Source organism: Lontra canadensis, unplaced genomic scaffold (assembly GCF_010015895.1).
Source record: "Lontra canadensis isolate GAN:19392208 unplaced genomic scaffold, GSC_riverotter_1.0 scaffold84, whole genome shotgun sequence".
Classification (NCBI taxonomy): Eukaryota; Metazoa; Chordata; class Mammalia; order Carnivora; family Mustelidae; genus Lontra; species Lontra canadensis.
In genome coordinates, this window is record NW_022631078.1 from 635,458 (window position 1) to 648,685 (window position 13,228).

The 13,228-nt window shown below is 54.3% G+C and overlaps 1 protein-coding gene across 1 annotated transcript in view; it reads left to right on the forward strand.

Annotated features, from left to right (window-relative positions):
- The window catches only part of TTLL8 (tubulin tyrosine ligase like 8), a 48,766-nt gene that overhangs the window by 28,029 nt on the left and 7,509 nt on the right, over positions 1 to 13,228 (forward strand). The window contains exons 10-12 of the mRNA XM_032882741.1: positions 1,957 to 2,200; positions 4,323 to 4,758; positions 5,397 to 5,892. Of these exons, the coding sequence (XP_032738632.1) occupies positions 1,957 to 2,200; positions 4,323 to 4,758; positions 5,397 to 5,892 (1,176 nt within the window). The remainder of the gene's footprint in view (positions 1 to 1,956; positions 2,201 to 4,322; positions 4,759 to 5,396; positions 5,893 to 13,228) is intronic.

Below are 13,228 nucleotides of genomic sequence, written 5' to 3' on the forward strand. Positions count from 1 at the left end.
TGTCCTCTTTACTCCCAACGGCGAATGCTGTGTGTTCTTTCTAAGACAGGGATTTCAAGGTTAGAGAATCTTATTTTGGGTTTCCAAAGAACCAACCTAAGGCTGCGGTTTTCCAGTTTCCTGTGAGGGTGTTTTCCCCATGGGCTCTGACTTTAATGCCTATTAACTTCCAGTCTCTCTTGTGCAACGGTAAGAGTCTTCGGTCTGGGCCGTCCCGCTGGAGATGGCCCTCCCGGCCGCGCCAGCTTGCTTCTGTCAGGCGACGTTCCCACTTTCCTGAGTATCTAAATAGATTTTCAATTTTTTTGGATATTTTATTTTCTCCTTGAATTATTTGAAGAGTTTTTTGTTGTTTTAATTCCTAAGTGGTTCATTTTTACATGATTTTAAAAAGTATGTATTACTTTCTGATGGTGCTGCGTCCGTCCTGAAACACTGTCTTTCCCGGCCTTCCGCCCACTGTGCTCTGTGCACCTGCCCTCCGGGGTCCGGCCCCTGCCCCTCCATCAGCTCTATCCTGAGCCTGCTTCTCTCACGAGGCATCCATCTGCCGGCGGCTCCGTCCTCCTGTCAGGCCTGACCTTGCTCCCGCGGCAGACACCGGCGTCCCCAGGAATGCTCCACAGACACCTCAGCTGCCGGTGCTCACACCCGAACGCAGGGCTTCCTGGCTGGGCTGTGGTGCCGGCTGTGGCTGTGACGCCGGCTGTGGCTGTGGCGCCGGCTGTGGCTGTGACGCCAGCTGTGGCTATGGCACTGGTGCTGGCTGTGGCTGTGATGCCGGCTGTGGTTGTGGCGCCGGCTGTGGCTGTGGCACCGGCTGTGGCTGTGGCTGTGATGCTGGCTGTGGTTGTGGCGCCGGCTGTTGCTGTGGCACCGGTGGTGGCTGTGGCTGTGACGCTGGCTGTGGTTGTGGCGCCGGCTGTTGCTGTGGCGCCGGCTGTGGCTGTGGCTGTGACGCCGGCTGTGGTTGTGGCGCCGGCTGTGGCTGTGGCGCCGGCTGTGGCTGTGACACCGGCAGTGGTTGTGACACCGGCTTTGGTTGTGGCTGTGATGCCGGCTGTGGCTGTGATGCCGGCTGTGGCTGCGGCTGTGGCACCGGGAGTGGCTGTGGCTGTGATGCTGGCTGTGGCTGTGGTGACGGCTGTGGTTGTGTTGCCAGCTGTGGTTGTGGCTGTGGCACCGGCTGTGGCTGGGCGCTGGCCGGGCACCTTCCTGCTCTGAGCCCGGGTGACTGCTGAGGTTTGCTGCTCTGCCGTGTCTCTCATTTCCGGTCAGCAGGTCCCAGCTCACAGCTGAAAAGATGAGACTGTCGTTTTTGTGGGGAAAGCTCCCTCCTCGCGTGTGGCCACCCAAAGACCCCCACCATCTTGTGATGTCATTCCCTCCAGGCTTCAGGGTTGTCATGGCTGAGAAAGAGAGGGCTGGAGGATCTGGTGGTGACCCAACAGATGAGAGAGAGGTCTGTCCCCTCTGCTCAGATGTCACTGCTCACCAGGGAGTTGGGGACAAGGAACCGTGAGGCGGAGGAGGACCAGAACGGGTGCACTGACGTGTAGTCGTGTTGTTAGTCCGGGCACCAGACTCCGGGCCCCTGGACGCCTGCCCCCTGCCCCGTCTGCTGGCTCCCTGAGGCCCACAGAGCTTCCCTGCCCCTGTTCACCCCACGCCGGGGCTGGGGCTCAGCCACCCCTCGCTGGCCGCCTTTGAAACATGCCTCGGTCCCCATCCCTGCCCCTCTCCATTCTGTGTCCTCTCCTGAGTCCTGGAGGGAGGCTCCCCGGTGGGAGAGGTTGGGGGTCGGCACCGGTTGTGGCCTCCCCCAGGAGGGCCAAGTCTTCCCTGCGGGGCCACCCGGCTGTGTGGCCTCCCGGTCCCGGATCAAAGCCACGCCGGGTCCCGGGGCCGACGCTGGACGCTGCGCTGCGCCCTGGGCTGAGCGCCGACCTCTTGCAGACATCGTGTGCATGAACCGCGTGGAGGAGATCCTGGAGCTGGTGGCGGCCGACCACCTCTCTGCCAAGGACAACAAGTGGGTGGTGCAGAAGTACATTGAGACCCCGCTGCTCATCTACGGCACCAAGTTCGACATCAGGCAGTGGTTCCTGGTCACCGACTGGAACCCGCTGACCATCTGGTTCTACAAGGAGAGCTACCTTCGCTTTTCCACACAGCGCTTCTCCCTGGAGAGCCTGGACAGGTCGGTGGGAGCGCCAGCTGGACGCCACTGGGCGTGAGGGGACACGGTGGGTGCCCACCACACCTGCGGGACGGGGCGGGGTGCCGGGCCATGCCTGCTGACCCCCGCCACCCCGGACACACTGATGAGGAAGTGGGCTTGGGGAGGTTACGTGGCCTCCATCCCCGAGGGCCAGGCCCAGGCCTGGTGTTCTTCAAAACCCTGCTCTGCACACCAACACGTGTGTATCGTCTCCAGAAAATCCTGAAAGCTCCGTGTGCCGTGTGCCCATGAGATGCCAGGCAGGGCCCAGGGATGACCCATCTAAGCGGCAGGTTCAGAGCCCCCTCCGTGGTGGGTGCCCCCCCTCTGCTGGAAGGGCTAAGCGGCCAGCTGTGCTCACACACTGACCCGCAGCCACCCAAGCTTGGCGGTGCCCTCGGCTGGCGGCACAGTCCTGCTCTCTCTGGGGCACCTTTGGGGGCACATCTGCCTTGCCAGCCCTCAAACTCTTTGTGAGGCCCAGAAGTCCTGGGGTCGGGGTTCCTGCAGGTGGCTGGGGAGGAAGAAATGTTCAGGTCCTGAGCAGGCAGTTGAGGGGTCCTCTGAGGACCCCAGCGGTGCCAGGCAGGACAAGAAGTGGGGAGCACCTGAGGCAGAAAAGGCCGCACCCAGATCCCAAGGCCCCTGGGGCCAGGGTGCTGGGAAGGGTGCTCCACGGAGGTGCTGAGCAGAGGCTCAGATGTCCAGGAAGGGGTGTCAGGGGTGGGGGAACCCATGCCTCATCAGGCTCTCCAGGTGGGCAGGACATAGGTATGGTGCGGACAGTGAGGTCACTCGGCAAAGCCTCGGGAGGGAGGCAGAGAACCCCCTTGCCTGTCCAAACCAGGGGCTCCCCACTTCTGCCTGTGACACCCCGCCCCGCGTGGGTCTGAGGGCCTTGGCGTCTTGACCAGGAGCACTGCAGGGGGGTCCTGCAGAGAGGACGCACTGGGCGTGGGGCCTGCTTCCAAGAAAGGTGGGGACATCTGGGTGACTCAGTTGGTGAAACATCCAACTCTTGAGCTCAACCCAGAATTGATAGGGCTGGGAGATGGTCAGCGGACACCTTGGGCATGTTAACTGTGTTCCCCCTGGCTAGTGGCTGTGGCCACACCAAGAGTCACACCTGGCAAGTGACCCTTGGCTGCTGAGGACAAGTGGCTCTGGCTGGCAGCTCCTCGAGTGAGTTCGTCTCTGCCAGGCCAAGGGGGCCTAGAGGAGGGGGCGTGACCCTCACTGTGCATAAGGAGCCCCCTCCAGCCCCCCACCCCAGGCCACCGGATGCACCAAGCCGTGAGGGGGTGCTTGCCAAACCCCTTGCCCTCTCTGAGCCCCATTTCTCCATCTGGGACCATAATCCTCCCCCCAGGCAGGCAGGAGAGTCCCTGAATCATTCTGAGCGGACACAGCCCGGCTGTCTATGCAGCGGCCGGAGTTAATGGAGGGAGTGCCATGCTGGCTCTGGGGCCCACTACCCTAATTCCGCTGTCTCCAGTCACAAGGCCCTTCTGTCCTCTGGAAGTACGACCTCTCCAGGGTCACAGGGACACGTCTTACCACCCAGAGCCACATGGCTCATCTCGTGGTTGTTTCAAAACAGGTTTGGCACAAGGCAAGAGTGCAAATTGATTAATTCGTTTCACAAAGACTTTCTCACTTTGTCTCACCAGACCAGCTCTTCAAGAGCCACATCTCTATTGCCCGGTGCAGATGGGGAAACTGAGGCTCTGGGAGGCGTTACTTCCCGAGGACCCGAGCTATCAGAGCCCCTCCTGCAGCCACCCTGCGGTGGGGGGGGCGGGGTCTCGAGAGCAGAGTCTCTGGGGGCGGGGTTAGCTGTGACTTGGGGGTTCTGTGGGGGCAGAGGGTCCGCAGGGGTGGGGTCTCGGGGGAGATGTCCGGCGGGCATGCGCATAGGTGGTGGCATAAGTGTTCTGGAGATTGGGTCTCGCCGTCCGGGGCCGCCGTCCGGGATAGGGGTCACGGGTCTCCCAGGTGGAGACTGAGTCCCGGGCGCAGCGCGTGGAGGTCCGGGGCGGGGACGGGGGCGCGGTGCCAGAGCCCCAGGAGGCGCAGGCCTGACCGCACTTGCCCCGTGCAGTGCCATCCACCTGTGCAACAACTCCATCCAGAAGCACCTCAAGAACGACAAGGACCGCAGCCCCCTGCTGCCCTACCACAATATGTGGACCAGCACCAGGTTCCGGGAGTACCTGCAGAAGCGGGGCCGCGGGGCTGTGTGGGTGGGCGTCATCTACCCCGCCATGAAGCGGGCCGTCACCAACACCATGCGCGCGGCCCAGGACCGCGTGGAGCCGCGCAAGAACAGCTTTGAGCTGTACGGGGCCGACTTCGTCCTGGGCCGCGACTTCCAGCCCTGGCTCATCGAGATCAACTCCAGCCCCACCATGCACCCGTCCACGCCCGTCACGGCCCAGCTGTGCGCGCAGGTGCAGGAGGACACCATCAAGGTGGTGCTGGACCGCAGGGCGGACCGCAGCTGCGACATCGGCAACTTTGAGCTGCTATGGAGACAGGTGCGGGGGCGCAGTGCTGGGGGCCGCGCGGGCCCGGCGCGGGGTGGGGGGGCACAGTGCTGAGGGGGGAGGGGCGGGCGCCTGGTCCCGCCGGTGGGGGCTGTAGCTGCTTCAGGCAAAGACAGCAGCCAGTGGCTCTGGTGCCCCTGGACTACCCCCCCCACCCCTCCTGGGACTGCCCCCGGCCCAGCCGCCTTCACCACTCTGCTCTACTCCCTATCCTCCCCAGCCACCCCCAGCTCTGTGGCCACCAGGTGGGGAGGCCCCCCTGCCTGGACTGCTGCTGGGAGGTCCATGGCGTCCAGGCTCAGAATCTAGGGTGTTCCTTTCCAGACCTGTTGTGTCCTCCCTCCTCCCGCCTGGGGAAAATGGTGTCCTCCTTCAGAGGTCCTGCGCCTAGTCCCTATTGGGAGCCTTCCTGCAGGCCAGGCGGCAGGGCTGGGTGGTCACTTTGCTGGGGACTCTGGTTCCATGGAGTACCGTGTGCCTGGGCCTCTCTGGGGGAGGGAGCTGGGGGACTGCCCAGCCCCAGGGAAGGGAGGCCCAGGCTTCTCGCCAGGCCTCTGCAGGCCGTGGCAGACACAGGGAGGAGGCGCCGGGCTCTGGGCGACTGGGCCAGCGCACCCTCCTCTGCCTAGCCTGCCGTGGAGCTGCCCCCCTTGCACGGGTCCGACCTGTGCGTGGAGGGCGTCAGCGTGAGGAGAGCCAGGAAGCAGGCGCCACCCACCTCCAGCGCGAATCTTCCGTCCTCCCTCCTGGACATTCAGCCCCTGAAAGTGAGGTGCCCCTCGGCCATGCCCAGCCCGCCTCTGGGGGCCCCCGCCACGGCGCCGCAGCAAGACCTGAGGCTGAAAGAGGCGCAGGCCTGTCCCCGCACCTTTCCCGCGCCCCTGTGGGGGGCCGCCGCCAGGAGCTGCAAAGCCCGGTCCGCCACCGCCCCGTCGGTCGGGAAGCTCGAGTTCCCCCCTTGTAACTTGCAGCACGTAGACAGCAGGGCCCCGAAAACTGGTCCGACCAACGCTGAGTCCGGCAGACCCTCGGATCCGAAGATACCGAACGAGCCCTCGCTGCCATCGGCGCTTCCCAGCGTGAAGACGGCGGAGGGCGCCCTGCTCCAGCCGCCCAAACCGCCAGGTACCAGCGCAGGGTCTGCTGGGGGCGGCCTGCACCCCAGGCAGGGAGCGGGTCCCCATGTGGGCATCAGCCTGAGCTCAGAGCGGGCTCGGGGGCACCCTGGCCCCATCCTGGGACTGGCCGGGCTGTGGGGACGGTGGGACTCCTGCGGCAGTGGTAGGGACCCCTCACGGGACGGGGTGGGTGACAGACTGTCTCGCTCCTCACGTGACCTAATGCTCATGGGGGATCGAACGGTGCCAGGTGCCAAGGGCAGGCGCCAGCGATCCCTGGGCTCTTGCCTTCAGTTGTCTGAAGTTCCTGAAGGAGCTGACCGTGCGCAGCCTGGGAGCCTGTCCTGGGCCTGGGCTCAGAGCACAGGTGGACAGGTGTGGGGGGCCCCCAAGGCTCTGGGGGTGACCCTGCCGTCTGAACCTCAGTGCGCCTCTAGAGGCGTCTGGCACCCAGTGGTGGCCCGAGAGTCTGTGCAATGAAAAGGCATGAGCCAGGCCTCCCCCAAACCCCCCGCTGGTTCTGCCCCGGGACATTTGCCTCCTCAAACACACCGTGTTCCCTCCACCTGCCTGGGGCTCGTCTCTTTCTCTCTCCTGCGCCCTTCCTCCCTCCTTCCCTCCTTTTCTCCTCACCTCCCTCCCTGGCACCAACCTCTTTGTCCCCCCACCGCCCCCATCTGTTTGCAGCCTGTCCCTCTGTGTCTCCTAGAGCGTAGGTCCCTGACGCTGTGCTCACCGCAGCACCTGGGGCTGTGCATGACACGTGGCCGGGGTCAGTGAGTGTTTGTTGGGTGGAGGCACACAGACCGCCTCCAGAGGCGTGGGCTCTGGGCTCGGGCTACGGGAGCACATGCCTTCAGAGCTGGCGGCACCCTCGGAGGACATCCCTTGTCCCGCCTTCTTTCCTCGCCTTGTGTCTGCTCTGTCGTGGCGGCTGGCCAGCCCCACCGCTCAACAGCTTGCCTTTGTGAGGACGATTTCCAGGGTGTTTTTGCTGTTAGGAAAACACCATGTACTTTTCATAACACACTGTGCGGCTCTCGACGGGCATCTTCCTAGGAGTGAAACGTTGATGGGGGGCTCAGGGGTTGTCACAGAGCAGCACTGACGGGGTGGGGCTGAAAGACGGAAATGTATTCTTGCGAATTCTGGAGCCCGAAGTCTGGAATCATGGTATTGGCAGTGCCACGCTCTCCAAGGCTGTGGGGAAGAGTCCCTCCTTGTCTTTTCCAGCTTCTGGTGACCACTGGCCATCCCTGGTGTCCCTTGGCTTGTAGAGTGCCTCCCCAGGCTCTGCCCCGTCTTCACACGGTGCTCCTCCTTTGAGCCTCTGTGTCCAAATTTCGGTCTCAGAAGGACACCACTGTTAGATTGGGGCCTGCCCTCCTCCCTCCAGTGTGACAGCTTAACTCGATGCCACCTGCGATGACTATGTCTAAATCATGTCACATTCACAGATTGCACGTGGACATGATCCTGTGGGGTGGGGCTGTTGGACCTGGTCCACTGAGCCGTGTAGGCGTGGCTAACGGGGGTGCCCTTGGACTGCACTCCCCGACGGCCATCGCCCGGCTGTGGCCAGCCCTGGGCGTTGAGAGACACCCTAAGGCCTCTGGACACAGCGCCGTGGGACTCCTTTGCCTTTCTCCGCTGACCAATAAAATGGCCTATTTTCAGACATGTGTTGGCCATTTACTTTTCCTCTCCTAAGCACTGCCCACTCGAACCTTTTGTCCATTTGTCCTCAGACTCACGGGTCTGTCGCTTTTGGATTTGTGGGAGCAACGTCAACTCTGGATTCTCCTTTTTCAGTTGACTCTTACAAATACTGTCCCCCACTGTGTGATGTGTCTTTTGCTCATTTATGGTCCCTTTGGATGTAAATCCCCCTTAATTTTAATAAACTTAAGCTGGTCAACTTTTCCCTCTATGGTTGGAGACTTTTATGCCTTATAGCCTTACCCTGAGGTCATGAAAATAATCTCCAGCAGCTTCTCCTAGAAGTGCTGCTGCTCCTGCTTTTCAGTCTCTAATGCTCCTGGAGCTAATTTGCCTGTGGTGTGACAGGAGGTCCTATCGCAGTGTTGCAGGGGTACCCAACTGTGGAAAGCCCCTCCCCCACCCATTGCACATACGGTATCTCTGGACTTCCCGGTCTGCTCCGCTGGTCTGTTCCTTGCCCTTGGCCAATGACATGATGTCTTTGTTACTATAGCTTTATAGGATATCTTTATGCTGGTTAGGCAAGTCCCACAATCTTGCTTTTCTTCCTTGGAAACGACTCGGCTGTTCTTGACCCCTTACACTTTCATTCAAGTTGTAGAACCAGGTTGTCAAGACACATCAAAAAAGTTAAAATTAAAAAAATTGTTATTGAAATTAAATTCATGTATCAGTTTAAGGAGAATGGACTTCTTTACATTATTGAGTCTTATCATCTATGAACGTGGTATATCTCTCCATTTACTTATCTTTTAGTGTCTTTCAGTAAATTCCTACAGTTTTCTTTGTGATGGTCTTATACTTTTTTGGAAGTTAGATTTAGTCTTATATGTGTTCTATTTTTTCTTCTATGATAAGTAGTATCAAAATTTGTATTTCTTTGACAAATTGTGGCTGGTTGATAGAAATGGAATTGATTTTTGTGGATCAATTTCTTTTTAATCCAGGCTTCTGGCTAACATTTCCATCAATTTATTAATATATTTGAAAATTATTTTGGATTTTTCATATACACAATTATATCATCTGAAGAGTTTTCTTTTTCTTTGCTATCATTGCACATTTTATATCTTTTTCTTATTTTATTATACTGTACAGAACTTTAATTACTTCATTTTTCTCGTTTCACTGGATCTTGGGTGCACATACTCTGGTAAGTCGTAATCCTTGGTTCATGGCATAGTTTCATTGTTTGTCCGTACATGGCCCACTTTCAGGTAGTTTTAAAAACATAATTAGGGGGCGTCTGGGTGGCTCAACTGGCTAAGCGTCTGCTTTCAGGCTCAGGTCATGATCCCAGTGTCCTGGGAAAGAGCGCTACATTGTGCTCCCTGCTCAGCCGGGAGTCTGCTTCTCGCTCTGCTTCTTCCCCTCTGCGTGCTCATGCCTTCTCTCTCTCTCTCTCCAATAAATAAATAAAATCTTAAAAAAAAAAACATAATTAGAACCAAACAGTGATATACATTCACCCATCTCTGGCACCCTTATACCCCCTGTGGGGCTTGATCCCAGGACCCCAGGATCATGACCCAAGCCAAAGGCAGATGCTTAACTGACTGAGCCACCCAGGCACCCTGTATTTTCAGTTTTTAAAAACTATCTTTTGATGAAAATTGTGATTTTAGTGTGGCCGAAGTTATCAGTATTTTTTTTAGTCAGTGCTATTTTTGTCTTAAGTTTTTCCTGGGATGTCTGGGTGGCTCAATTGGTTAAGCGCCTGCCTTAAGTTAAATTAAGTGTCCTGGGATGGAGTCCCACTTGGGGCTCCCTGCTCAGCAGGAGTCTGTTCTCCCTCTGCCTGCCGCTCCCCTTCCTTCTTCTTGCTGTCTCTCTCTCCCTCTCTCTCTCTGCCAAATAAATAAATAAAATCTTGAAAAAAAAGAAAATTTTCCTTACCTTGAGGTTTAAACTATTATTTACCTACATGTATTACTAAGAGTTCCAAAATTGTCTTTGACGTATAAGTCCTAGCCTATCTGGAGTTGATTTTTGAATATGGTATGATAAGAATCAAATTTTATCTTTGTCCATAGGGACAACTACCTTTTCCATTTATTTGTTGAAAAGTCCCTTTCTTTCCTGCTTTGTGCACCAGTGTGGGTCCATCTCTGGAGTCTCTAGTCTGGTCCACAGGTGACTTTGCACCCCTGCACCAGTGCCGCGCTGTCTCCACATCTGGGCGGCAGGTTGCCTCTCTTTAGATGAGGGTTATGGTCCTGCTTGACTCATTTCCTTCTATATAAACATCATGATTGTTTTTATCGGAGTCCACAGCTAGTCCTATTGTGATTTTGGATGGACTTGCATTGAATCCCTAGGTCATTTTGGGGGAAATCGACAAATTAATACATCATAAAGTATCATATACATCTTTTATTAGATTTATTCTTAGTTCCTTGACATCTTCATAGTACCTCACATAGTGTCATCTCTATATCATCGCTTGCTGCTGGTGTGTAGAATGCAATGATGTTTGTATTTTAATTTTTTATACTGCCACATTTCTAAACTCATTATTTTAAAATAATTTTTTATTTTTTATTAACATATAATGTATTATTAGCCCCAGGGGCGCAGTCTGTGAATCGTCGGGCTTACACAGTTCACGGCGCTCACCAGAGCCCAGACCCTCCCCGACGTCCATAACCCAACCACCCTCTCCCTACCCCCCTACCCTCAGTTTGTTTTGTGAGATTAAGAGTCTCTTATGGTTTGTCTCCCTCCCGATCCCATCTTGTTTCATTTTTTCCTTCCCTACCCCCCACAACCTCCTGCCCTTCCTCTCAAATTCCTTATGTCAGGGAGATCATGTTGTAATTGTCTTTCTCTGATTGACTTATTTCGCTCAGCATAATACCCTCTAGTTCCATCCACATCATTGCAAATGGCAAGATTTCATTTCTTTTGATGACTACATAGTATTCCATTGTATATATGAACCACATCTTCTTTATCCATTCATCTGTTGTTGGACATATAGGTTCTTTCCATAGTTTGGCTATTGTGGACATTGTTTCTATAAATATTTGGGTGCACATGCCCCTTTGGAGCACTACGTTTGTATCTTTAGGATAAATACCCAGTAGTGTGATTCCTGGGTCATAGGGTGGCTCTATTTTCAACTGTTTGAGGAACCTCCATGCTGTTTTCCAGATGGGCTGCACCAGCTTGCATTCCTATCAACAGTGTAGGAGAGTTCCCCTCTCTCCGCATCCTCACTGACACCTGTCATTTTCTGACTTGTTAATTTTAGCCATTCTGACTGGTGTGAGGTCGGATCTCATTGTGGTTTTGATTTGTATTTCCCTGATGCCGTAACCTCATTATTTCTAATAATTTGGATGTATATTCTTCTGAATTTTCTATGTGAGTAATTGCATGTCATGTGCAGATAGCTTTACGTCTTCCATTGCAATCTTGTTGTCTGTAATTTCTTTGTCTTGTCATGTTGTATTGGTGAGACCCTCCTATAAAGTGTTGGGTATTATTGTTGAATACCTGACTTAAAGTGAATTTTTAGAAAAAGATTTTATTTAATTGAGAGAGAGAGAGAGAGAAAGCACAAGTAGGCAGAGTGGCAGGAGAAACAGGTTCCCCACTGAGCAGGGATCCCGATGCGGGACTCGATCCCAGGACCCAAGCTCACAACCTGAGCCAAAGGCAGGTGCTCAAAGAGAATGGTTTTAACATTTCCTTACTTATATTGACATTTTTCTAGGTCTTCATAAAGTTATAGATATGATATAAGTATAGATATAAATGTATGGACACTCTAGCATGTTAAAGAAGTTTGTTTCTAATTATTACCAAGAATTTGTATTGTATGTAGTGAATTTTCTCAAAAAAACCTTTTTTTTGCATCTAGAGGTTATCATAAGCTTTTTCTCCTTAGTACTATTAAAGTGGTGAATAACATCAATTGGTTTTTTATTTTGTTTTTGTTTTTTAAATTTTATTTATTTATTTGATGGAGAGAGACAAAGGGAGAGAAGGAACACAAGCAGGGGGAAGTGGGAGAGAAGCAGGCTCCCTGCTGAGCAAGGAGCCCGATGCGGGGCTGAATCCCAAGACCCTGAGATCATGACCTGAGCTGAAGGCAGACGCCCAACGACTGAGCCACCAGGCGCCCCTCAATGGGTTTTTTAACTTGCTTTGATGTTAGTTTTGATACGTGGCTTGCTTTTGTTTCTTACACGTTGTTGAAATGCATTCCCAACTGTAATTAATTCATCCTGCTATTTATAGACATTTATATTTTTTCTAGGTCAGACTATTACAAGTAGTGCTGCTATGAATGCTCTTGAATTTGGTGAAATGCATACACTGGGGGCGCCTGGGTGGCTCAGTCAGTGGGGCATCTGACTCTTGATTTCAGCTCAGGAAATGGTCTTGGGGTCGTGGGATCAAACCCCGCATTGGGCTCCCCACTCAGCAGGGAGTCTGCTTGTCTCCCTCTCCTTCTGCCTCCCCCCCCACCCCGGTTTTGCTCTCTCTCTCTCAAATAAGTCTTAAAAAAAAAAAAAAGCCCTGTGTACACCGTGCTGTGCTGAGTCATGCGTGCGGGTCTGGCAGGCGGCCCCAAGGAGCTGCCCGGAGGGACGGTGCCCGGTGCGGCCAGCACGATGTGGGCGTTCTAGCTGCTCCCTACTCTTGCCAACACCAGCTACTCCCTTCCCTTTTGCTTTGGCCACTCTGGCAGCGAGCGGTGGCCTCACGTAGCGCTCCAGTCTGCATTTCCCTGGTGACTAAGGAAGTTCAGCTCCTTTGTTGATGGTCCATCTGGATTCTCTCATGGAAGTTCCAGTTTTTGCATTTGGACAATTTCTTTTTCTTGGCCTAGTCCTGTTGGCTTATAGGGGTTCTCTAGATATTCTGGATTCAAGTCCCTTGGCAAGTAAATCTATTAAAAATTTCTCTTGGGGCACCTGGCTGGCTCAGTCTGTGACGCACGTGACTTGATCTCAAGGTTTAGGTTCAAGCCCCACGTTGGGGGAAGCGATTGCTTAAGGAAAACGAAATCTTAAAAATATATGTGTACATACAATATGATATTTCTTATCTCATTCTTTGGTTTGCCTTTCATTCTCTTCATAACATCTTTAATGCACATGAATTATTAATTTCAGTATATTCCGGTACTGATTTTTTTTTATGATTAGCACCTTTTGTTTTCTGTTTGAGAAATCTTTGCCTAGCCCAAAGTCGTAAAAATAGTCACTTCTGGGGGCACCTGGGTGACTCAGTCTGCTAAGCCTCTGCCTTCAGCTCGGGTCGCAATCCCGGGATGCTGGGATCAAGACCCGCATCGTGCTCCCTGCTCAGTCCGGAGTCTGCTTCTCCCTCTGCCCCTCTCCCACCACCCGAACTCGTGTGTGCTCTCTTTCTTTCTCTCGAATAAATAAATAAAATCTTAAAAAAAAAAACCCAGTCACTTCAGTCTTCCTCCGACAGTTGTATTGGTACACCCTTCACATTCGATCCGTAGTCCATCTGGGATTGCGTGTGCTGTGAAGCACGGGGTCAGGAATCACTATCTTCTCAGTATGGGTACTCAGCCAGTGGTACGGGTCTTAAAGACAGTGTTCGCCACTGTACTGACCTTCCTCCTAAACCACGTGACT